The sequence below is a fragment of the Zootoca vivipara genome, chromosome 12, assembly GCF_965207765.1.
Source record: "Zootoca vivipara chromosome 12, rZooViv2.hap1.1, whole genome shotgun sequence".
NCBI classification, from domain to species: domain Eukaryota; kingdom Metazoa; phylum Chordata; class Lepidosauria; order Squamata; family Lacertidae; genus Zootoca; species Zootoca vivipara.
The window spans coordinates 21,583,161-21,609,937 of NC_142595.1; the positions used below are offsets into that span (position 1 = coordinate 21,583,161).

Genomic DNA, 26,777 nt, shown 5'->3' on the forward strand with positions numbered 1-26,777 from the left:
AAGATGTGGGGCAGCGATGACTGAGGTGGGGATGGGCTTTATTGCACCAGTCTTTATTGCATGGGGGGGGTGTTGATTTTTTTTGTACTACCCCCCCTCTTTTGTAGGTTCTTAATGAATGGGTTGATGATGATAATAGCAGCTTGATGGGTTGCTAAGGGAGGGGCAGCAATCGAACAAACCTGGCGTTTTCCCTCGGTAGATATGCAAAAGGTGGGGTGGGGTGGGGTGGGATAGAGGAAGAATTGCATCAGGCAAGCAGACGGCGGAGCTGGGGTGGGAGGGGGTGCTGCCTGTCTTTCCCCTCCCTCAGCCGGTCTCTCTCTCTCTCCCCCCCCCCAACCCCATTCCCCAGCGTGCAAAAGAGACAGAAGCTTCCTCACATGACCCTCTCCCGGCTGCGTCTTTGGATGGCTGCAAGTGGGGAATGGGCAGGGAGGGGCCACGGCGTGGAGACAGACAGACCGAGAGACAGGCGGCCACAAGGGGGAGGACCGCGCGCTCTGCAGCTGCGCCCGCTGCTACCGGCGCCGCTTCCCGGGGCTTCTCCTTCTCCTCTCCCCCATGGGTGGCCCCGGCGCCGCCCTTTGGAGACCGTGAGGGGTCCAGCATGGAAGAGGTAAGCGGGGACGGGCGACAGGCAGGTCTGCCGGGGGTGGGGTGGGGTGGGGGCGGAGGGTCGAAGCTGGCGGCAGGGCGTGGTGCTCGCTTGGATCCTTCCGATGCTGGGGGGCTGGGGCTGTATTTACGTAGGGCGTGGAGCAAGGGGGGGGTCAGTTGTGAAAAGGACCGCGGGGTGGGGTGCCTGACTTTTCCTTGGGTTGGGGGAGGTGAGGGTTTGAGAGAATTGCTGCAACTCGAAGTAACGCGTGGGGGCTGGCGGAGAGGAGGGGGGGGATGCTGGTTGTAGGGCGTGGGGGGGGGCTGGCGCTTGGCGCGGCGGTGGGGTTTTAAACAGGGTGGGAGTCTTAACAGGGAGGGAGCCGCGCGTTAAGGTGCGAGGGAGAGCGTGCGCGCGCGGGGGGGGGGGTTGGAGAGAAGGATGCGCCCGCGTTTGGGGCTCCAGGCGAAGCTTTGGCTCGGGGTTATGGGGCATTCCGTGGGGCCGGGCTGAGGCTGGCGGTGTGGCGTGGGTTGCAAAAGAAAAAAAAGTGGATGCGAAGAGAGGCCGGTGTCCTCAACGCTGGCAGAACCCGAGCTCTGGGTCTGGTTGGGATACAGGGCAAAAGAAGGAAGGGGGGATTTAATTTTCTGGCGGGGTCTGTGTGGGGTGGGTAAAAGATTTTTCATTTTCTGGGGTTGGGCTGTTCCCAAGGGCAAAGTATCTTTGGCTGTTTTTTTGTTTTGGGGGGAGAGAGAGAGAAATACCGTGACGCCTTCTAAGAGAGGTTGTCACACGTTTATTCTGGCGTCGCCTCGTGTGGGCTGGAATTCGCTTTGCCGGGAGAGTACGAGGATGGCCTGGGGCTTGGGGGGGTTATTCAGGGGCATGGTTGTGTGGGGCAGGGTTGTCTGTGGAGTAGGTGGAAGGCAGAGGTCCGTGGGGGCCACCGTCGCCAAGGGAAGGAGCAAGGAGTTGGAGGAGGCAATGGATCTGTGTGAAGGATTTGGGGTTCCGCAGCAACCCTGGGTGGGTCTGTGGGGTGCTGAGAGTCAGGCAGTGCCAGCGGGTTAAGAGGTAGGATCCTTGGGGTGTGACATGTGTGTGAATTGCACAATATGGGGTGCAGTGGATGCCTGTGTAGAGGCAGTGGGCAGGTGATCAAGAGTCTGCGGTGTTGAGTGTGGGGCTGTTGCAGAAGGTTGGGGTACACAGAGCTTGTGTGCAAAATCACATGAATTTGGCGAGTGGCAGAATTATTTGGGATGTAAGGTGCTTTATGTGGGGCTGGCGATCACCCTGAGGGTTACAGTGTAGGGTCTGGATATTGGGAGTCGAGCAGGTGCTTTGACAGGTGGAACTAGCAGGTATAATTGGGAAAGCTGCAGGTCAGTGCTCAGTCTTGCACTGACTGGCAGTGGCTCTCCAGAGAGTCAGGCAGGGAATATTTCCCAGCCTTGTGTTAAGATGCCAGCGAGTGAACCTGCGACCTTCTGGATGCTCTGTCGCTGAGCTAAGGACCTCCCTTTTATTGTAATGGAATGACATTTTTTAATCCCCAGACCAGCATTACACAATCTGATTCCCTTTAGATGTTTTTGACTACAAGCCCCATCATCCCTGCTGCTGGAGCTGATGAGATTAGTAGTACAAAAACATCCGGAGGGTAGTAGGTTGGAGAAGACCAGTTTTTACAAAATATATGTACTGTACAGTAGTACAGTTGGTGGTCTGGGGCCACAGGATTCACCGTACATCGGTTGGCACCCAGAGCAAATGCTTACCTGTGTATCCCATCTTTTTCTGGCTTTCTGTGCCTGCACCACCATCCTTCATGTTTATACCTATTTAGGACCTTTGATTTTGGTTGGTGCATGAAGAATCTGTCTCTTTGGTTTCTCTTTAAAGTCTGGAAAATCCCTAGTCTGGACAATTCCTACTCTATCAGTTACCACAATGCCCCTTTAAAGTGCTAAGTGTGATCAGTTCTCACTGGCCTGTTTTCCCCACCCTGTCGCCCCTAAATGTGATTCTGGTCTTCTGTGAACATAGACGGCCCCCCTGAGAACTTGCTAATGCCTCCCATTTGTGTGTGGATGGCCCTGTTTTGGGTCACTTAAGGATCCCCACTTGGAGAATGAGTTTGTTATTAGGGTATGCTATATAGGATTAAGCCTTAGTATTCGTTTACTTGAAATGGGTCCCTAAAGTGTGGTTGCTGGCTCCCATTTCAGTCTTTCAAATGGCCTGCTGCACATCCTTCTTAATTGTGCATTCGTGATGACTTGTGCTCAAGATGGTATCCAGGGCATTTATTCGTGATCTCACTTTCAGTGGTGCCTGCCTAATTTCCAATTAGTCCGGTAACTTCCTGCTGAAATCTGTACCTATCGCAAATGTTCCAGGGTTCTTTTGTGTCTGACTTTTGTCACACTGTAGTGCAAGAGTGCCTCTCCAGACAGCAAACACAGCAAAAACATTGCAGAACTACTAATAAAATGGAACGATGTGTAAATCATCCAGTATAAATCCACTTCGAACGCACTGTTGTTGCATCAATGACATGCTGTGGAATTCATCTGCAAAAAGGCCAACCAGTCTGGAAGCACCCAAAGTTGCAGATTACTCACTTGCTGAAATTTGTTGAGTGAGGTTCTTTAATTCTCCCTTCTCCACTCTAGGATGGATTCTTGAACAGGCCCACACCTTGGTGGAAATTCAGATACAAAACCTAATTGCAAAAGTTAGGTTACGGTCTCCACAATGCCTGTGCCTTTTTTGCAGTGGGGTTTATTTCAGATCCTTTTCTTAAGTGACATTTTGCTTTCCCCAGTTGCCATCCTGGCATCCAGAGATCTCCTCATGGTCGCAATTGGTCCTGCACCAGTTGCAAAATGCGCCTGGCGCCTGGCTAATTTCTAACACTGCTCAATGGTGGGTTCCCTGCCAATCACCAGAACTCTTGACCTTCTTCCTCACTGTTGCTGTCCACCCATCATCCCTCTTCAAGCACATATAGAGGGAGAAGGCAGCAGCATTGTTGCTACTTGCCTCCCTTCTCCCTTTCGGATAGTGGTGGAGACTGGTTTCAAATTGGGGGTGGGGGCAAGCGTGATGGTGACTCGCTAAGGGCAGCTTGACTGACAGCCCCCCCAAACCTAAGGCCCATATTGCATCTCATCACCTGGGAGAGGAATAAGATGGTTGCACATCACCTGTGGTGATCCGTCCCCCTTCCCTGTTGAGGACTACAATGACTCGGAGAAAATATGTCAAAGGGGGAGTGCTTGCGGTGGGTGGAGTCAGGGTTCCTTCTGCTCCATCCATTGGCCTGGTATCCCATTACCTCCAGGAACGGAGCACCTCCCCTCCTGGGGAAGAACATTGCCGGCCCAAGAAACATATAAAAACAATTGTTGTAAACTCTAATGAAGTTGGCTTGGATGCTCCCAGCAAATGCTGATATGTCACCCAGTCTGTTTTGGTCCATGTGGTCTAGGTATTATATTATAGGGCAGCTTCATATGGGGTTGAGTGAGGATCCTGAAAGAGGTCTGCAGGCAGGGCAGGCATCTTCTGGGCCCAGGAACACTGTTGGGTAGAGAATGTATTCCTTTCTTCGAAGTCCTTTGCGGCTCACTGGGTCGTACTAAGACGTGGCGTTTTCCATTATTCTGAGCATTTTGCAGCGACTCTTAACAACAGTCCTGTAGGAGAGGCTGGTGTTCTGTTGCAGCAGAGGCTGATGGATAGGGGCTCCCCTGAGGCCAGCTATGTAGTGTGTTCGAGGCTTGAGATGAGACTGGAACTGGCCCCTCTCCCAGATCATAGCTTGTTCTGGTAGCCACAAGATGACCCCAGCTATTACCGCAAATCACGTATAATGGTTTCTCTCCTGATCTCTGGGAACTTTGCTTCCCTGCCTCCCCTCCTTCCAGGCTTAGTTAGTTTGTTTATTAAATGTATATCCTGCCTTTTCCAAGAAACTGTTCAAGGTGGCTAATGTTCTGGTAATGGTGCAAGGATAGAAAGAAAACCCTTTTGCCCAAACATTAAAATTTCATAAAACCCTAGGAAGAAGAATTAGACCAGCTCTAAAAATTACACCAACTCGCCGCTCTTAAAAGCTTACCTGAATAAAAACACCCTGTTAGCGGTAAGGAGGGGATGTTTGTGGTTTGCCTGGTGCGCGGAGGGGAGTGCACTTTGCGCATGCTCAGTGGAAATGCATCCCCGCTGCCAATTCGGCAGAGAGCGGCGTGTTCTGTATCCCAGCTGCCAATGCATTATAGGAGAGATAATATGTAATTATATATTGGAGAACGGCTGACTCTGTATCAGCTTCTGAAACAGATGCCAGGGCCCAATGGCACTGAGCTCATTCTCCAGGGCAGCATCTGATGTCGAAATGCACACTTCCTTGTCGAAGCATCCTTGCAGATGTGTGCTGCTGGGTGCGCCACTATATCAAACCCTGTCTCTGTACTTTTTGTTGTTGTAAAAAGAGATTCTGGGACTCTTCTCTTTGGGGAGTCCTTCCTCCCTAAAACTTGGTACAGTATGTGGGACTCTCAGGCTGTGTGCATGCCGTGCAACTAAAGTCCCACTCCAAAGAATATTGGGAACTTGAGTGTACCCTTCATAGAGCTACAATTCCCAACACCCTTAAAAAACTAGTTTCCAGGTTTCTTTGGAGGAAGTCATGAGATGGGATAGCTCAGGCGGTGTAGCATGAGAATCTTAATCTCGAGGGTTGTGGGGGATATTTCATATCCTCTTCTCATGTCCCATCTCCCTTCAAAAGATTATTCTGTCTCCTGTTTATATTTCATAGACAATTTAGCGGAAGGGATCCTCAGATAATTACAGTGGGACCTCGGAAGTCGAACAGAATCCATTCCGGAAGTCCGTTTGACTTCCAAAACCAAGGTGGGGCTTCCGATTGGCTGCAGGAGCTTCTTGCAGCCAATCAGAAGCCGCGTAAGCCACGTTGGACATTCAGGTTCCAAAGAACGTTCGCAAACCAGAACACTCACTTCCGGGTTTGACTTACAAAGCATTTGGTATCCATATACCGGTAGGTAAGTTTGTGTGTGTGTTTGTGTTTGTGTGTGTGTGTGTGAGAGAGAGAGAGAGAACGAGAACTTCAACCCACAGACCATATCAACAGTAAAATACAAAAGCAAAAAGGAATTGCCAATTTTGAAATAAAAAATTAAGTACTGTGCCATGTATAAAGTGTGTACTAAGTTGCGTATATTTCCTTATTTCACAAACTTTACGCTGTTTCTGCTCATCCTGGGGAGGGAGCTACTCCGTCTGTGACCACTGGAAATCCTGCTCAGCCTCCCCGCTTCTCCGCACATACACTTCTGAATGCTTCTGGAGGCAATTCTCGGCTACTTCCAACCCTTTCTAGCCACGAGGACTAGACACACTTAAAAACAAATAAAACAAAAACTGCTGAAATCTATGGGATGCAGATTTTTATTGTGCCTGATAAACTCTGGTGTTGGAGCTGTTTGTAGAGCATTCACAGCTCCACTTAAAACTATAAACTCAAGGTGATAGCTCTCATGTAACCGTTGTTATCAAGGGAGTACCTTTGGAGGGGAAATGTTTCTTGGAACGTGGGTGGCTGAATTGTATACGCAGTGTGAATGCATATTGCATTCTGCACATGGTTACAGGTGCTTCATTTCCTTTCTTCTCCAAACGGAGAGCTAATGAACAGGAGTTGGTGTCCCCCCCCCCTTCTTGTATTGCTCTTCTGGGCTTTTTCTTATGGACCGATAGGTATGGTCAGTTCTTTTGTTAAGACCCTTCAGGTGCGCTTGTGCCCATGAGGTTATTGTGATTTTGGAAGAGGTTTGCTGCAGATAGGAACTCCAGAGTTGCAAATGTGTGCCTGTTGACCTTCTCGTATAACAAGTACTGCTGTTTTAAATTATTCCGAACAAAAAGAAGAGGACGTTGCTATGTCTCCTGATTAAAGGAACAGCTCCTAATCAAGCTAGGTTTAATCTCTGAAAACCTTATTGCTCCCACTTCTCTATTACCTTGGCACCTAATCCCAGATTTGTTGAGAACTGATACACAGGTCTGAGCAAAACATATTTTGCTCCTGTTAAAGGACACCATTATTATTATTTTCAGATTCTCCTAAGGCATTAAATATGGATTTGGAGACTTAGGCTGTGCGCACACTGCTCCATCAAAGGACATCCGAGGCACATTCTGTCCCTCAAAGAACTCTGGGCACTATAGTTTGTCAAGGTGTTGCTGGGAATTGCAACTGTAAACAGGCAGTGGTTTTCAACCAGTGTGCCGTGGCACCCTGGAGTGCCTTGAATGATGGTCAGGGGTGCTGCAGGCAACACTGGCCTCTGTCCCTCTTTCCTTCTCTCCCTCCCTCTGATGTCTCTGCCTCCAAAAGGCTTGCACAGCTGTTTGTTGCAGCTGCTCGGGCTACAAGCTCCCCAGGTGAATGGTGCCTCTGGGGCTGGTCAGGGGGTGCTGGTTTCCAGGAGCTGAGGCAGCCTTGGAGCAAGCAAGCAAGGGAGCCCAGCCAGCCAGTTTGCCAGCACTTGCTGTTGGGAATAGACAGACAAGTCCCAGGCCCTTGTGGGACAGTGTGAAGAAGAGGCACCTCTCTTTGGGGAAGGGGGGGCAGCTCAGAGACCAGTGGTGGCAACAGCAGCTGCCCAGAGGACTCCCAAGGAGAGGGGAGACGAGAGGAGGCTGAGGGAACCCTCCACAAGGGAGGGTGATTAAAAAGGGGTGAGAGGCTGCCAGCTCTGTAGGCAAGGGGTGACATAACTGGGTTCCTGAGCCCCACAGGGGTGCCACAGAAAGGATGTAGTTGGTCAAGGGAGCCGTGGACTCAAAAAGGTTGAACACCTCTGCTGTAAGGGGTAAAGCACAAGGCCAAGAATTCTTTGAGGGGAAAAATATGCCTCGAAAGGTATAGTGTAAACACAGCCTATGGCTGTGATCCTAACCTCACTTAAAGGTAAAGGGACCCCTGACCATTAGGTCCAGTCGTGACCGACTCTGGGGTTGTGGCGCTCATCTCGCGTTATTGGCTGAGGGAGCTGTCGTACAGCTTCCAGGCCAGCCATGGCCAGCATGACTAAACTGCTTCTAGCACAACGGGACACCATGACAGAAGCCAGAGCACATGTAAACACCGTTTGCCTTCCCACCACAGTGGTACCTATTTATCTACTTGCACTTTGACGTGCTTTCAAATTGCTAGGTGGGCAGGAGCTGGGACCGAGCAATGGGAGCTCACCCCGTCGCGGGGAATCAAACGGGTTGCAGCGCTCATCTCGTATTATTGGCCGAGGGAGCCGGCGTACAGCTTCCAGGTCATGTGGCCAGCATGACAAAGCTGCTTCTGGCGAACCAGAGCAGCACACGGAAACACTGTTTACCTTCCTGCCAGAGCAGTACCTATTTATCTACTTGCACTTTGACGTGCTTTCAAACTGCTAGGTGGGCAGGAGCTGGGACCGAGCAATGGGAGCTCACCCCGTCGCGGAGATTCGAACTGCCGACCTTCTGATCGGCAAGCCCTAGGCTCTGTGGTTTAACCCACAGCGCCATCTGCGTCCTCACTTAGCCTGGGGTTAATAGAACTTGCTCCTGAGTACTGGATTCAATAGCACTTGCTCCTGAGGAGTAGACACGATTCGGCTAGCAGCCTGAGCTTGACTGGACTTGGCACCTGGGCTCTGCTTTCATCTCAAGAAGCATATGCTCTCACTCAATCCCCTGTGTTCTTCCCTTATTATTGAAGGCCTGATTAATCTTGATGTCCCTGGAGATGCTGTGGGCGTGGTCTGCAGGATTTGCTGCTGTCTGCAGCTGCTCCTCCTCCTCTGGCTTTCAGGCAAACAATTCCTGCATTCCTGCATTTTTCCTTCCTCCCACCCCAAACTCCCTGGTTTGGATATTTAGTGCCTTCATCCTAGCTGGCGACCACTCTCCTCTCTCAGCTGCATGTAGGGCAGCTCCCCTGCAACCCCAGTATATACAGTACTTTAATCCCTGTGCTTCTTTTCCTGCATCCTTTGCTGTAACTTGCCCTATTTTGAAGGCTGTTTGCTGAGATTTTAGGCAGGGGTGGAAAGCGAACCAACGCGTCAGTGACTGGGATCCACTTCCCAGATTTTCCCACTGTATGGCCTTTGCTCGTTTGCTTCTGCTCTTATGCACATTATTCCTGCTGTAGTGTAGAAATGAACTGATACCTATTCTCCTGAGCGATGTTTTTATATTTCCTAGGTCTGAGAACCTAGGAGTGTTGGTCTTTGGCTGCAGAAGGGAGTGGGGGCATGTGGCCCCAGCCTTTCCAACGAGCAGGCAACACAGAGTCTGGATAGGACAGGCCCAGTATATTTTATCTCCCCTTACCTATTTTATAAGGACACGGGTGGCGCTGTGGTCTAAACCACAGAGCCTAGGGCTTGTCAATCAAAAGGTTGGCGGTTCGAATCCCCGCGACGGGGTGAGTTCCCGTTGTTTGCTCCCAGCTCCTGCCAACCTAGCAGTTCAAAAGCACATCAAGTGCTAGTAGATAAATAGGTACTGCTCCGGCGGGAAGGTAAACGGCGTTTCCATGCGCTGCTCTGGTTCGCCAGAAGTGGCTTAGTCAGGCTGGCCACATGACCTGGAAGCTGTCTGCGGACAAATGCCGGCTCCCTCGGCCTATAGAGCAAGATGAGCACGCAACCCCCCAGAGTCGTCCACGACTGGATCTAATGGTCAGGAATACCTTTACCTATTTTATCCTCATAGCAACCCACGAGGTGGTTTAGGCTAAGAGGCAGTGACTGACCCAAAAAGCACCTGATGAGCTTCAATGGCTGCGTTGGGATTTGAACCCTCGTCTCCCAGGTCCCGGTCAAACATTCTAACCACTACACCACACTGACTCTCATAGAAGTACTTGGAGCCTGGCTTCCACTGGCTGCTCAGCAGAGCAATCTCTTCTGTCCACTCCTGATGTGGACTTGGGAGCTGCCTTTCCCTGAGACTCTGCAGATGATGATGATGATGATGATAATTTGGAATAGTGCAGGAGAGGAGGAGGGGATCCACAGGGTGAAGAAGGGCCCTGTTCTCATCCTTTGGACCTGATAGGAAACTTAGCAAACCTGCTGCACATGGAACAGGGTGTGGAAAAGGCAGTTGAATGGGACACAGCTGTGGGCATCCTGAAGAAGGGCCATTCACCTTTTGGCCTGCCCATAAAAAGCAAGTCTAGGGTGCCAGACGAGGGCAATGTATGTTGTTTCCAGGAACTCTTCTTGTTTATGAGACTTTTGTGGGTGAGCTGAGAATTTGTTTGGATCCTGGGTGATAACCCAGAGGCGGAGAGGGAGGGTGTGTCAGAAGGAAAATGAACTGATACTGATTTATATAAATCACTAACTTGGTATTAATGTGACATTATTATATGCAACTGTGTGTTTTTGCAATATTTTGTTTATTGCCATTGCTTCAGTTTTCTGTATGTTGCTTAGAGATATTTTAAATATATTAAGCAGTATGTATATAAATTAAACGAAGGGCTTGTCCACACTTTTGCTTTTCCCGTGCCTAGAAAGCACGGGTCTCAGTGGTTTTCCATTTGCCCCGCCGCTTTCCCTGAAAATACCTGCTCTTTAATGGCGAATTGGCACAAACATCAATCCAGGGGAAACCCATTTGCCGTTTGCTCTGATTCAGCGCTAAAGAGCAGGTTTTTCTCTTAACTTTAATGGGAAGCTCAGTTGGTAGAGCATTAGTCTCTTAATCTCAGGGTTGTGGGTTTGTTTTTGTTTTGTTTTTTTTAAAAAATATTTTTATTGGTTTTGCAGAATTGATTACAAAAACAAACACAATACAAAATAACATGAAACAAAAAAAAATACCAATCTAATATGAATTTAATTTTTATCATTGTCATTTGGACAATGTATCCCCCCTATCTGATTTCCATTTCCAATCCTCTTTAGCAATTTATTCTATCATATTTATATACATTTTATTATCTCTTAACCCTATTTATGAATTCTTCACTTTCCTGCCTCTCCCCCTTCCCCTCCGGGACCCCCCATGCCACCAGAAGACACCAGAGTAAGGAAAAGAGAAGGGCAGTCCTTTATATCTAGCCTCTCCCATATCCCCTCCACCCTAAAGTCCCCACAGGGTCGTGGGTTTGAGCCCCATGTTGGGTAAAAGATGCCTGCATTGCAAGGGGGCTGGGCTAGATGCCTCTTGTCCAGGCGTGGGCAAACTCTGCTCTCCAGATGTTTTGGGGCTACAACTCCCACCATCCCTAGCTAGCAGGAACAGTGGTCAGGAATGATGGGAATTGCAGTCTCAAAACATCTGGAGGGCTGAGTTTGCCTATGCCTGCTTTGTTGTTTAGTCGTTCAGTCGTGTCCGACTCTTCGTGACCCCATGGACCATAGCACGCCAGGCACTCCTGTCTTCCACTGCCTCCCGCAGTTTGGTCAGACTCACGTTGGTGGCTTTCAGAACACTATCCAACCATCTCATCCTGTCTTCCCCTTCTCCTTGTGCCCTCCATCTTTCCCAACATCAGGGTCTTTTCCAGGGAATCTTCTCTTCTCATGAGGTGGCCAAAATACTGGAGCCTCAGCTTCAGGATCTGTCCTTCCAGTGAACATTCAGGGCTGATTTCCTTAAGAATGGGTAGGTTTGATCTTCTTGCAGTCCATGGGACTCTCAAGAGTCTCCTCCAGCACCATAATTCAAAAGCATCAATTCTTCGGCGATCAGCCTTCTTTATGGTCCAGCTCTCACTTCCATACATCACTACTGGGAAAACCATAGCTTTAACTATACGGACCTTTGTTGGCAAGGTGATGTCTCTGCTTTTTAAGATGCTGTCTAGGTTTGTCATTGCATACTTAACCTGAAGCGAACTTTCCCATTGAAAGTAATGGAAAGTGGATTAATCCGTTCCAGACGGGTCACAGAGTACTTAAACGGAAAGTACTCAAACCGAAGCGTACTTACACTGAGGTATGACTATTGGTTTAAACTAAGGAAGTCATCTCATCTTGGAACACCTGTTTTTAAAGCTTTTGTATGGCAGGAATGTAGCCAATGGTACAAAAGTAAGAGATCTATCCATTATGTGGCCCTTCCTATCCCTGACATGTGTCTCCTGGATGGTTTTCCACAAGGGAAGAGCTGAAAAACATCTATCTCCTGGGCTGCTGTATGGCTCTACTGTGGGTCTTGCAAGGGCATTTCCAGGAGTTTTAGAGCACTGACTGAGTTGATTCTGCTCTGCTTATACCTGTGAGCTCTGGAGAGGCTATCGACTCCTCTCTCCCCATGCATGCTGATTAGGTAAAAGGTAAAGGACCCCTGGACGGTTAAGTCCAGTCAAAGGTGACTATGGGGTTGTGGCGCTCATCTTGCTTTCAGGCCGAGGAAGCCAATGTTTGTCCACAGACAGCTTTCCGGGTCATGTGGCCAGTATGACTAAACCACTTCTGGCGCAACGGGACACCGTGATGGAAACCAGAGCACATGGAAACACTGTTTACCTTCCCACCGCAATGGTACCTATTTATCTACTTGCACTATGACGTGCTTTTGAACTGTAGGTTGGCAGGAGCTGGGACAGAGCAATGGGAGCTCACCCCATCGCGTGGATTCGAACCGCCGACCTTCCGATCGGCAAGCCCGAGAGACTCAGTGGTTTAGGCCACAGTGCCACCCACTCCCCTGCGTGCTGATTACTGACAGCTCAAAAGGTGGGCTGGGGTCAAGCAGGATCACGGTGCTTAGCTTAGTTCCAAACAGGTGTGAAACCTCGGCACTCGCTGATCCTCTTCCTGCCTTCCCAGTTTCCTATCTTCCTAGCTTACCACTACAAGGTGAAATTGCCTGTGCGGAGGAAAACTCTCCCTTCTTCTCTTTTTAGTTGTGTAAGTTGGGGTGGGGGGGAGAGCACCCCTTGGTCATGTAGCCCCACTCCTCCTCCTCTAGCTAAATCTAGCGAACTTCCAGTCAAGATGGCGTTGAGCCAGGTAGCTGGTCCCAGAGCTCCCAGACAACTCGGTTTTAATTGGGCTTAGCTTGTTTTAAATCAAGTATTTTTTAATGTCTAAAAAGTGGAGGGCAGATGACTGTGGAGCTAAATCTAGCATCCCGCCCTCCCCTCTGCGATCATGTTACAGAAGCAGCCGTGGAGTAATATAATGGAATAATAAGCAAATGTGTCTCGGGGTGTGGCCTGGAAATGCAGGAGGCCACAATTGTCCTGCCAGAAGAAAAAGCAAGGCCTGCGTCTCCGTCTGGTCAGTGCCAGGGACTCACACATACCACAGGTTTCCAGCCTGCTGCTGGTCCACAAGCTTCATTCAGGTATTGCATGGCACGTCTGTAAAATTACAATTAAGAAACATAATGCACGCCGCATTCCAATGGCTACAACAGCAGGGGGGAAATGTTGTTAGATGAGTCTGCCAAGACCTTTATAACATTGTTAGATGTGAAAGCTTCAGGAGCTAAATGACACCTTAAACCTAGTGTCTAAGCATGCTTTTTAATAAAGCTGTAAATGAATGAACTGCAGCTAAAATATTGTGTTCATTCTTCACATGCTCTAGTCCTTCCCCTGCCCACCCCCCTTAATATTCTTAAGAGGGTCTCTTCTCCAGTCTTCAGAGAGTAGCTGGAAGTGGGGAGGCAGAAAAAGGTCCTCCTTTCTTTCCACTCTGCAGTTTTCATCTGAAATCTTAGGCGCAGTACCGAAATCCCCTGTCGCAAAATGCGCCCTGAACAATGGGAGTTCTGAACACTGCTTTATCAATGTTCAAGTGGTCTGGGGATAAAAGTTTGGGAACCACAGGCATAGATGCCTCGCTGGGTTCTGTGGCGGAAGAAAAGTGGAGTCGAAATGTCATAAATAAAAATAAATGAGGCAAAGTGGCTTTCCCTTGTTGACACTCAGAAGCTGCTGCCTGAGCCCCGAATTAAGAAGCGAGAGCTCTGCTACCCTCAAGGCCCGAGCAGCTCTCTTTTCTGAGACAACTTTGTGTGAGACAGGCCGAAACAGCAGGCTTACGAAGTTATCTAGGTACGATAAGAAAATGTCTTCTGCAATAATCCTGAGAGAAGTGTACAGCAGCAAGGGGAGGGAAATCTGGGGCTGGCCTTCTCTCCATCGTGTCCTTGTAGGTTTTAAACCTGCTCCCCCTATGCTGATGGCATCCTGAGAGGACACATTTTGCAGTTTATAATGGCGCTCCCGGATTGCTGCTGAAGCTTATTGCACAGCTCCATATTGCAGACTTCTGTTGTTGTTATTAATTATTATTATCATTATTTATCTAATGTGTATTTTGTTCTTCATCCGAAGATCCCAGGGCGGTTCACAACAGAAAAAAATGCATAGTAAAACAAAAACAAACCAATAACCCCGCTCCCACATGCACATTTAAAAAGCCATAGAACGCTAATCAGCCAAACGCCTGGTAGAAGAGAAACCCTTTTTGCCCGCTGCCTAAAGATGTCTAATGATAATACCAAGTGAGCCTCCTTGGGAGACCATGGTACAGGTGGGGAGCTACCACTGAAAAGGCCCCGTTCTTGTGTTGCCACCTTCTGGAACTTCCATGGAGCGGGCACACCGAGAGGGGCCTCAGATGAAGATTGCAGGGTCTGGGTTAGTTCATACGGAAGGAAGTGACTCTTAGGGTCCTGAGATGCATAAGGCTTTGTAGGTCAAAACCAGCATTTTGAATTGGGCCCAGAAACTAACTGGCAGTCAGGCCAGGATTGGTATTATGCGTTCAGACCATTGCTCCAGTTTAACCATTGCTCTTGTCTGGACATGCACAGAGTTGGTTGGCCATTCTGGGACAAGCACTCTGATTTCTGCAGTTTCTACAACGGGTAGCCGATGTAGTGATTTCCAGGTTACGTCAGACTACATCTCTGATCATCCCTCACCATTGGGCATGCTGGCTGGAGCTGAGAGTCTCAGGGACATCTGGAGGGCATGATGTTTGCTGTCCCTCTTGCAGACATGGGAGCTTCTCAGCATCACCTGGGACCTCTCCAAACCGGGTTATTTTTTTTAAATCTCTTTGGCAGGTATGTTTTGCAACATGCCATTTACACAATAATAGTGCATAAGTGGCTGCTTCTGTTTGTGCTGATGCAACAATGCCATGATTTCCAAAGGACTTTAGACCTGATCCTGCCTTGGTGGTATTGGTGGTGGTTTGGCTGTAAATAGATGCTCAGTAGTTAATCATCAGGCAGCAGCAATTTTCGTTAGGTCAAGAAAGCCCTCCAAAATATGGGTCAGCATAAGGTATGCATAAGCCTTAATCCACCCTTCCCTTCTGTCTCCTGTAAGAGAGACCACCCTTAGCCTCCCATGCTCTTGTCAGCTGCTTTCCCTTGTTTATCCAAGATTGCCACTGATCCGAGCCCTGGTCCTTAGTAACCCTTTCGGAACCATTCTGATGCGATGACACGAGAAGCAAAGAGAGAGAGAGAGAGAGAGAGAGAGAGAGAGAGAGAGAGAGAGAGAGAGAGTACAAGAACTTAAAGGTAAAGGCAAAGGAACCCCTGACCATTAGGTCCAGTCGTGTCCGACTCTGGGGTTGCGCGCTCATCTCGCATTATTGGCCGAGGGAGCCGGCGTATAGCTTCCAGGTCATGTGGCCAGCATGACAAAGCCGCTTCTGGCAAACCAGAGCAGCACATGGAAACGCCGTTTACCTTCCCGCTGTAGCGGTTCCTATTTATCTACTTGCATTTTGACGTGCTTTTGAACTGCTAGGTTGGCAGGAGCTGGGACCAAGCAACGGGAGCTCACCCCGTCACAGGGATTCGAACCGCCGACCTTCTGATCAGCAAGCCCTAGGCTCAGTGGTTTAACCACAGTGCCACCTGGGTCCCACAAGAACTTAAGGGGAACCAAAATTGAGACAGGGCTGAAAAGTGGAAATGTAGTTGGATGGTATTGTGCAACAGCTAGGAAATTGGGGAGGCAGCAGGGGACAAAGAAGGGAGAGCGGTGGATAGGTGGTGAAAGAGCAGTAGTGGGGTGAGGAGTAATAATGGATGTTATTTTCTGACTGATCAAGGTGGCCCGAAACTGGAACGACTTATGGAACTGGCTGATTCATCTGGGAGACCCTGAGTACAGGGGAGGGGGGGGGCTGAATTAGATTTAAGTGTTTAAATGTTATTATGATAAAAGAAATAATATTTGAATGTATGGAAATCTTTGGGTATAAATTTGAGGCTAAATGGGAGAAATAGAGGATAGATGGATGGGAAAATAAATTAAGATTAAGATTAAGATGAATTATGGGTGGAAGATAGTCGATGCTTTTAAGAACAGAAATAGTTGTGAGATAATGAAAAAATGTGTTAGAATGATTTAAGATAATAAATGAAAATTGCTTAATATGGAGTTAAAAATGGACCCAGTGCGAGGGGAATTGAGGAAGTCTACAATGTTAATTAAAATGTTAGAATTGATATGTTTTTCTTTTTTATGTTTTTATTCTAGTTTTTTTGTTTTTGTGAATTTTTGTAAATTGTAATGTTTGAAAATCAATAAATATTATTTTTTTAAAAAGAGTACAAGCTGTTCAGCAGCTCCTTTACCCTATTTTCCCTCTTGAAGGAAGAAATTTCCATTCTGAATTCTTCCCCGCCTGATATAAGGGCAGAGAAGATAGGACAGGCATGGTTGGGGCGAGGAGGAACCAGGGAAATATCCAAAAGTCAGGAAAAGGAATGTGTATGCTTCCTCCAGGCCCATGTGGGTGGTGGTTGTGGCACATGGAACAAAAGATTGTATAAGTGGGAGCAACTTGGGATAACGTGCTCTTCAGTTTATTATTATGGTACTTTATTTTATTAGCAGTTGGTTAAAGTAGTTTTATTCAGGTTTATGGAGAGCCCTTTAGTTTCTTCACCTCTTGTGACAACCAACATAAGACTTTGTTATATAGCAAGATAAATGCAAATGTAGAAGGCAATGGAGCTGTTGACTGGACTTGTGCCAGCAGTGCGGAACATCTGTGGACGTCCGGATGTTGCTGATTCCCAGCTCCAATCACCCCTGACCATTGGCCATGCTAGCTGACGGAGGTTGGAAGTCCCACAACATCTGGATGGCCACAGATGTTCCCCACTGCCAGCATAGGTTACTGAGAACAAAAGTGTCTACCTGTCCTCTTCCTACCTTGCTCTTCAGAATGCTAGTTATTTCAGTAAGAAGTAATACTCTTTGAGGAAAAATAAAATCAAAGAGGAGCGAGGGAAAAGAGAACAGAGAGAGAGGGAGAAGGAACAACAGAAACATAACCTAGCCCTGTATAGGGAAGTTTTTAACGTTTAATGCTTTGTTATGTTTTTGTATATGCCGGAAGCCGCCCAGAGTGGATGGGGCAACCCAGTCAGATGGGTAGGGTACAAAATCATCATCATCATCATCATTACCTGGTGATTGACCTTAGCTACTGTTTGAACCTCTAGTGCATGCCAGAAGTTTAGCCTGTGCATCTTTGATGTCTTTGATATGTCGATCTGAAATAGTCTTCCTATTGTCTCCCCCACCTCAGAGATGCACTCATGGGCCGTTGCATTCCTTCCGACTCCGTCTTATTCCCAGTCCCCGTTTTCTCACTGAGTACACGCTGAGCTTGCAGCGAATGTCATCCCACTTACTGCTATTCTTTTGGAGTTGATAACCTTCCTTTTTGTTATGTACCCATTCTCCAAAGCAGACTACTATTAAAACAGCTTGGGAGAGAAAGAGAGCATTTAAAGCCGCGAAGATAAGGAATCCACTGTTTCTATTTATTTATGAGTTTGTTTCTTCCAGAACATTCTTCTGCTGCCCTTCAAAGCTCCCGGGGCGGCTTGCAAAAGCCGGGAAAACAATATCGAGCGAAACGATAACATAGAACACAGCAGAAGAGTGAAACCCAAGCGGAGTGATTATAAACCACAAGGCAGCGAATAGCTGCCTTTTTGTTGGCCTGTTTCTCTCACTTTTAAACATTCTATTGGCAGTGTTGTGTACTTTTTTTAAAACGTTGTTTTATGGGGGGGGTGGTTAAAAAAGGAAAGCACTGTTGATAGTTTAATAAACATTATAATAAGCATTATCAACCAATAAGTGCTCTGACTGGAGTGCCTCTACAAGGTATCGGGCAGAGTTGCTTCTAACAACCCAGAAACCTGAGGTTGTTTCAATTGTTTGAACAAATGGAGAAGCACTCCATGAATTTTGCTTGGGACATTTACAAGGAACCCGGTGTTCTGCATCTGGATCTTTCCTGCCTGATTCACTCCAGCACAAGGGTAGTCCATAGAAAGTTGCTTTATACCAGGGGTCAGCAAACTTTTTCAGCAGGGGGCCGGTCCACTGTCCCTCAGACCTTGTGGGGGGCCGGACTATAGTTTGAAGAAAAAAATATGAACGGATTCCTATGCCCCGCAAATAACCCAGAGATGCATTTTAAATAAAAGGACACATTCTATTCATGTAAAAACATGCTGATTCCTGGACCATCTGCAGGCCGGATTTAGAAGGTGATTGGGCTGCATCCGGCCCCTCGGCCTTAGTTTGGGGATCCCTGCTTTATACTCAGTCAAGACCGTCGGATCATCTTCCTTGTTATTGTCTGGACCCACGGATGGGGAACCTATGGCCCTCTGGTTGTTGCTGGACTCCAGCTCCCATCACGCCTGACTATTGGCCATACTGGCTGGGGCTGATGGGAGTTGGACTCCAACCACATCCAGAGGTCCACTGTCTTCTCAATTCTGGTATACCCCAGCTTGGCAGCAGCTCCTCTTGGTTTTATAGAGCAGCCTTTCCCAGCCTGGAGATACCAGAGACTGGACTTGGGACCTTCTTTTTTTTACGAAATAATTTTTATTGGTTTTACAAATAGAAAATATAAATGAACACAAACTGTAAAAAACAAATATACAGTACAGAGATTCTCTGAATCTTGAGACTTCCCCCCATCCCCTCCATGGGGTCTCATTTTAAGCATCTACAACTCCATATTCATCCGTACTACAATTTTTCTATCAAACCATATGGTCCATAATAGTTTTTACACTACATGTGAGTCAAAGTCCTGCTCTTGTTTCCATCTGTTTACAGTGGTCTCCTAAATAACTTAATCCCCCCATTCCCTCCCCCCAGTTCTTTTATAAAGTTTTTATCCTCTTGGTTTCTGAATTTTCCAGTCAGTTTTGCCATCTCGGCATAGTCCATCAGCTTGGTTTGCCATTCTTCTCTTGTAGGGACTTTCTCTTCTTTCCAACTCTGGGCTAATAACATCCGGGCGGCTGTTGTTCCATACATGAAGAGTCTTTTCTGCTCCTTTGGTATATTCCTGTAATTCCTAATAAAAATTGGTTTCTTAACAAAGGTTATTTTCAACATTTTTTTTCATTTCATTATATATCATCTCCCAGAAAGCTTTTATTACCTTACAAGTCCGCCACATATGAAAAAAGGTACCTCCTTCTTCTTTGCATTTCCAGCAGAGATCTGAACTTGTCTCATACATTTTTGCTAACTTAGTAGCAGTCAGATACCACCAGTACATCATTTTCATATAATTTTCTTTAACTGTACAACATGCCATAAATTTTAAATCTGACTTCCATAACCTTTCCCAATCTGCCATCTGACTATTATGTCCTAAATGTGGGACTTGGGACCTTCTGAATACAAAGTGTGTGTGTGTGTGTGTGTGTGTGTGTGTGTATATGTGTGTGTGTATGTATATATATATATATATATATATCTCGTTTGCAACTAAACAGGAACCTTATACAACCAAGAGTGTAATCCAAACCTTTTTGATCACTTAACTTTTTGTAGTACACAACTATATCTCCTAAGAGATAAGGGAAAGCCCTGGGGAAGATTAACTGCCTTTTATCTGTGCACACACAAATAAAGTCATTTTGCTTAGCATCCTTGAAGGCCACAAACTCAGAGCTTTCCAGAAGCTTGGTAGTTTATGGAGTGGAGCGATGTTTTTCCAGGAGATGGAAAAATAATTTCTGTCCTGCATGGCTGTTAGAACAGGTGTGTGGCACCTTTGGCTCTCCATATGTTGGTGAACTCGGAGACACTTGTTGAAGAGCAGGACACTAACGCACACTTATTTTTGAGAAGATGTTGGGATGCCTAAGGTCTCATTGGGCAGAGGGTTGGGTTTAATTCCAAAGTTACTGTTGCCTCTTTCCCCTTGAATCAGGTTTCTCTACCTTTTAATGTGAATGACAGGCTGAAAAGTGAAAAGAGATTCAGTGACGTGAAGCAAGACCTTATTTAGCAAGAGAACCTCATTAAGTCTTTCAGGGTTTGGGGTTTGTCGTTCAGTGGTATTCTTGAACTGCTTGTTCAAGACTCGCAGCATTTTTAATGCCTGTGCTGACCCAAGTAAAAAGGTTGCATTCTCTTGGACTGTGGAAAAATACAGATTACGCCCTGCTGACCTAGAGTCCTATGATACGGTCTTGTGATGAATAAGCTGCATAGATGTACAGCAGGCATCCCCAAACTTCGGCCCTCCAGATGTTTTGGACTACAATCCCCATCATCCCTGACCACTGGTCCTCTTAGCTAGGGATCATGGGAGTTGTAGGCCAAAACATCTGGAGGGCCGCAGTTTGGGGGTGCCTGATGTACAGCATTGGAGAGGGAGCCCTTTTGTGTAGGAGAACAGCCTACCTTTGTACAATTATGTGATTGAGAATGTGTGAAAGCTGTGTCCTCATCTCTATGGCGTGTCCACTTTCCTGCTCAGTGGGTTTTCTGTGGAAACTCAATGGCGTGTCTGGGATATCCGTTCTTTAGAAACTACAGTACAGTCATAAATTAGGTGCACTTTCAAATGTGAATCCTGCTTGCTTCTTATGTTAGAGTGTGTAGATGCCACCCAAAACCTTTTAAAATACAATGCACAGTCTTATTCCCATTCTCCCTGCCTCCCCTTTTTTCTTTTTTAAGAATAAAACAGCATTTCTAAAGCATATTTCAATGTTGAAGAAGCATTTATATCTATAATTTCAGTTGTATAAGGCAAGCCAGTTTTATCCCCATTTTGCAGATGGGGACGATGCATCTGATTGGATAATGCTTTGCTTAAGGTGCTGGTGGGAGATTTGTGGCTTTCCAGGTGTTGGATTCCAACTCCCATCAGCCCCTGCCAGCATGGCCAATAGTCAGGGATGATGGGAGTTGCAGTCCAGTAAGACTACAGGTTTCTCATCCATCAACTAAGGTGAGATTGAACTGGGGACTGCCAACTTACAGTACTAGCCACTATGGCTAAGAAAATGTTGCCACAATCAAGGTGGAGCACAGTATAGGCATAAATCTAGACCAGGCCTCCCCAAACTTCGGCCCTCCAGATGTTTTGGACTACAATTCCCATCATCCCTGACCACTGGTCCTCTTAGCTAGGGATCATGGGAGTTGTAGGCCAAAACATCTGGAGGGCCGCAGTTTGGGGATGCCTGATCTAGACCATGGTTTCCCAAACTTGGGTCTCCAACTGTTTTTGGACTACAATTCCTATCATCTCTGACCACTGGTCCTCCTAGCTAGGGATGATGGGGGTTGTAGTCCAAAAACAGCTTTTAGCCTCCTGTTCTCTTTGCGAATAGGCCCCGTCCGGAAGAGATACTGTTGAATGGCTAACATTTTGTTTAAAATATACAGTATATGAAAATATACTGTATATTTGTCTCTGCTAAGGATTCCCTGTAGCTGAACAACAGCCATTGAATACTAGGCCCCTTCTGTTATCTATAAGTGATGGCTGGTATAATAAGTCACCTGCGAGCAGTCGCTTGTAGTAAGATATGTATACAGTAAAGTGCTCTTATAGTAGAAATCATGCTATAATATTTATTTTTTGAAAAAGTGTGCAGTATAAAGAAAGCTATAGGAGCTTGTATAGGAATGGCATGGGTGTCCAAAGAATGGGACTGTGTCCAGTTCAAACACTTGGCTAGCTTGCTTCAGCTCCTGGCAGGAATTGTGCTTCATCCAGCCTCTGTAAACATTGAAAGTGTATCAGTCGGAACATAGATTTCAGATAATTGCTCCCCTTGCTGAACTGTAACATTCTTTTTGGAAATGAAAACTGCCATATTACCAAGGCATCTCTATGTTTATCATATTTTTAATCTACGGCTTGCTGCCACTCTCTTCGTTCCCTCCAGGAAGAAAACTACAAACAGGTGGCAGCCATACCTTTTGATAATCCAGCCTTGAACTTCAAGAGCTGGGAAGAGGTAGGAAGGTGCCGCCTCAATTCACCCCCAAAACGGAAGAAGCTCCACTTTCCTTGCTAACTTGTGCTGCCCTCCAGAGCCAGCAGAGGGCATAGATTCTCTTCATTCTTTTTTTGTTATTATTCCGCTCCCCACCTCTTCTAGATAAAGGGAGCTATGATCAAATAATACAAAATAGGATACAGTCTTACAGCTGTGGAATCTGAGCTACGTGCTGGCCCGCGGTTTTGTGAGGCTTAACTCCAGATGCCCACAGAGTGCTGAACTGATAAATAATGGTTACACCTTTTGTTCCCCCCTTCTCAACAACAGCTTAGTTTTTCAGCACATGGGTCCATTTTGTAAATGCCAGTGCTCATCAGCCCTGGAATGCATGGATTAGCAAAGAGTCACTCTGAGCATGTGCAGAATGGTGGTGTTTGCTCGTCCAGGTTCCTGGAATTGGAAGGCAGGAATTGCTAGTAAAAGGGTAGGGCTATTGCAGAAGTGAGGGAACGTTTTCTGCCTGGGGGCCACATTCCATTCTGGGTAATCTTCTGGGGGCCACATTCCAGAGCAGAGGTAATAGTGGGCAGAGCAGTAAATGTGAATGTTACCTTTCTGTGGAAGGCTAGTCCCCCCCCCATTTTGGCAAGCAAGAGGACTAACAGAGTTTTAGGAGACATCCCAGACAGGCAAAAAACACCAAAGGAGGTTGTCACAAAAGCAGAGTTGGTGAAGGAAGCGATTTGCAGTGTGTGTCCTGAGCGGAGAGTCTTGAGGCCCATGTAGCGAGAGCCCTTGAGGGCCTCATTTGACCATCAGGCCTAAGATTCCCCCATTCCCTAGAGTATTGGGAAGTCTTGAACCCAGAACCTGTTTCAGAAGGGAACTGCTGGCCTGAAGGAACTCTCCCTCTCTACAAATTCTACTATTTTGCTGCTTGTAGTATTTTAAAATTGTAAACCACCTCAGGTGCCTTGCCAGAAAGCGTATGTATATAAATGCAGCCAGTCATTAATTAAATAAAAATAAAGTAAGTTGCCTGCACCACCCCCTGGTCCTGAATCATTCACTGCCAAGTTGATTGGCAGCACTCGAAATGAGAACAGAGAAGACTACTTTGAACAGTGGATGTAATTTGTCTTGGGATTAACTCTGTGGCGAGATGTAGTAGCTGCTTTTAAAAGTGGACCGGACTTTGAACTTTGAACTTTATTGTTATTTCGGCCAAAGGCCCACAATATAATCTTATGCAACACAATGTACAAAAACACTGGGCAAGACAGGATAAAATTAAGCAAGAGTAAATAAAGTTTTAAAAAATCAATACATATAGGCAGATATAATTTGCAAGAATTCCTTGGCTAAAATAGCTGGAACAGTACATTTGTTTCGACAATTTCCACTATAAATCGGGTAATAAAACAGATTTTCAATAATCATGAAGTAAACCATTTTTCCTTTTGTATGAGAGAACTGTAACCAAATATCTTGCTACTAGCAGTGTTCTGCTAGAGTCGCTGTCTTGTAGCAGATATGTTAACTGAGACTCCAAGTTCTCAGTCAAACTTTCTGTTATTAAGGGAAATAGAAATCTGGTCCGGGAGTCTGTGTGCAAAGGACAACAGAATAATATATGGTGGAGAGATTCTACAGTTTTGTTGTCACATGCACATAATGCTGAAATTTGTCCTTTAGTAAACCTATTGCCCATAACGTTGGATGGAAAAACGTTAAATCTTGCTTTAGTAAAAGCAAATCTGTGAGCCGCAACGGATAAAGATGACAAATAAGATGGAATCTGCGGTGTGAGCCGTATACCAAGATTCAGACCTGTTCATGGAGGTTCTGTCACTGGCTATTGGCCGCAGTGGCTATATGGAACCTCCACTTTCAGAGACAGGACACCTCTAAATGTCTATTGGTGGGGAAATGACAAGGAAGGGCTGGATGAGTCTTTGGTTTGATCCAGCAAGGCTTGCCTTTTACATTAGGGTACTGGCTCTCTGTCAGGACCCTGGTAAATGCCTGAGCTGGCTGTGTCCCTCTTGACTTCTGAGGTTGCACCAGACCTTAATCTTTGCACTTAATGGTATTGTGGGGGGGGGGGGAATGCTCTTTAGATAGTAAACATGTATTGCTTCACTTCGAAATGTGTTAAGCCAGCCCTGCTGCGTTTTGGGGGGAAGGGCCTTCCTGCCCTTTCCGGGGGGTGGGGGGGTGCTGGCCGTCTGCCCTAAGGCCTTGCCCCGATGGCACACTGCTCCTAGGAATTGTACATCATACGGTATCTACAAAGAAGGGCCAGACTGCTCCTGTTTCAAAGCCGGGGAGGTGGGGGAAGACATGCCATGCATCCATATAGCTACGTAGCTCCTCACCCCCACCCTGTCCTGTCGTGAGGAGTTGATTGATTAACTGACTAGCCAGGATATGATCTCACATCCCCTCTTATGGAAGGACAGGAAAATGACTTGGGGCAGTGAAGGTCCCTGACACATCGGGGAAATTGCTTGGCTGTAGAAAGGGGGCAACCTTGGTAGATCATTCCTGCCCCTCCAACACTACCATGGGGCAGGTGGGTGTGTGGTTGCTCAGTACGTGACATCTCTTGCTGCTTGTGTTCAGGGATGGGTCCTCCAGCCCCTAAAAGCAGACTCCAGTCAAGGACGTCACGTTGATGAGATCTGGTGTACGAAGCTGCAGCTAAGAAAGCCAGCTGGGAGATACCTGATTTCAAATCTTGCCTCCTCCACTGTTTTCTGTGTCTCAGTTCTTCACCCACACAACCCGTTTCAAAATCTGGAATGGTTCTGCTTTTCCGGGCTGTTGGACAGGCTGTGGATACAGTGTATGTAAAATGCTTTGATCACATGGAAACGTAGCATGGAAGCACAAATAATTATTATTATTATCCGCCGCTGTGCATCTCTGCCTTCCTTTGAAGACCGGTGCTTCTATATTATTTAAAGACTCTGGGTCCAAGAATAAATCCCTCACACCACATCTCGAACTTGTGTGTAGCTCCTCCTCCTTGCTCCCACTGGGGGTGTGCCAATCCTTGCTGCAACCTTACACACACACACACACACACACACACAAAACACCCTGTGACATATGCCTTGTGATGAACCTCCTTCAGCCTGTACCAGCGCATAGTTGGCGCATCCGACTGTCCGTACCAGGCTGCCCGCCCCTGGCTTTTCTCTGATGCCAGGCCTCAGATTGCTAGTTTTTTCTGTGCCTGGCTGTGACAGCCTGTTGTCTTTCTCTCTCTCCTGCCCCCCTCCCTGCCCACCCCACACTGCCCCTTTAGCTGGTCCTGTATGGTATTCTATTGGACTATGCTGGTATCTCTTCTCTTCTCTGGCCTTTGAGCTTCCTGTTCTGGGCCAGCCTTTCCCTTAAACAAGACTTACCCCCTGTCTTGGGCTGTGTTCTTCCGCAAGCTTAAGGCATTGAACTGAACTTTAAACACAGGTTCAACATTGCGGAAGGCGGGGGACAGCTATGGTTGTGTGGCTGATCAACCCCCTTACTTCCCAGCCTTTGGGAACTGAAATGGCCCCGCCCCTTAATGCTGCTGTGTGTCCTCAGATGTCACCTGGAAGTGTCGTTTCCTTTGCCCAGAAATGGAAGAAACGTCCCATTTTTGGAAGTGATGGACCCATTGAAGTGAATGCACGCAACTAACTTCGACGCCTTTGTTTCAGTGGGCCTACTCTGAGTAGGGCTAGCCTAGCACAGCCTAGCGCAGCTGTGCCCTCTATTCTAATCCAGGGTTTCCCAAACTTGGGTCTCCAGCTGCCCCCCCCCCCCGCAATACAGTTCCCATCATCCCTGACCACTGGTCGTGCTAGCTAGGGATGATGGGAGTTGTAGTCCAACAACCGCTAGCGACCCAAGTTTGGGAAACCCTTTTCTAGGCGCCCCTCTTCGTCTTTCTGCCCTGTTCATTTGTGTGAGAGAGAGACCACCGGCCCCGATCTCCAAGGACCCGAGTCCCGCTCGTCCTCCTTTCTCTTGCGTCTCCCAAGCCTGCCTTTCTGCCTATGGGCGTAGCCAGGATTATTGTTGGGTGGGGGCAGACCTTTTGTTTTTTTTTGGGGGGGGAGCAGAACCTCAGTTTGTTATACATTTATTTATTCTTTTGATTGGGAGGGCAGCTGCCCCCCTGCCCCTCCTTGGCCACGCCCATGTTTCTGCCCCTGCCTCGAGGGAGGGTCTCCTTCCCGGTTGGGCTGGTGGCCTTTTCCCCCCAGCCCTCGACTTTTATCTCACCCCCCTCCGTCCCTTTCTCTCTTTAGCCCCCTGTGTGCGCTTCCGCCTCCCCTTCCCGCCCTTCTCTCCCTCCACCGCCTGCCCCCGAAAAAAACCCCTCCAGGGCGGGGCGGGGGTCTCCCCCGACTGCTCTGCCCGTCCACCCGCTACTGCTGCTCCTCCCCCGCTTCTTGGCCGGCTTAGCGGGCGGGCGGGCGGGCGGCCTTCCCTTTTCCCTTCTCCCTCCTCCTCCTGCCGTGGAAGAGGCGGAGCCGCCCGGGCAGCCTGGCCCAGCCGAGCGAAATTCTCCCCAGCCTGGCTGCTGGTGCTGCTGCTGCTTGTTGCTGCTGCTGCCGCCGCCGCCGCCGCCGGCCCTCGCTTCCCGTCCCGCTCGTTCTCCCCGTCGGGGCCAGCGCCGCGCCCGATGAATGGAGTCGCCTTTTGCCTGGTTGGGATTCCGCCGCCGCCGCCAAGGAGTCCCGAGGTGAGCCCGCACCGGAGCTAGGAAAGTGGGTCTGGAGGGGTGTGTGTGGGGTGTGTGTTTGTGCATATGCGCTGAAGAAGCTGGGCTGGCGATCCTGGGTCGAACTGG

At 47.8% G+C, this 26,777-nt stretch overlaps 1 protein-coding gene across 2 annotated transcripts in view; it reads left to right on the forward strand.

Moving 5' to 3' along the window:
• Positions 1-519: 519 nt before the first annotated feature.
• ARHGAP23 (Rho GTPase activating protein 23) overlaps positions 520-26,777 on the forward strand; it is a 175,286-nt gene continuing 149,028 nt past the window's right edge. Inside the window, exon 1 of one of the 2 annotated variants that reach the window (XM_088655239.1) lies at positions 520-619. In XM_088655239.1, coding sequence (XP_088511365.1) covers positions 611-619 — 9 coding nt within the window. In that variant the 5' untranslated portion in view covers positions 520-610. Of the gene's footprint in view, positions 620-26,467; positions 26,670-26,777 lie in introns of those variants that run through there. The other variant, XM_035135511.3, reaches the window with a different exon arrangement.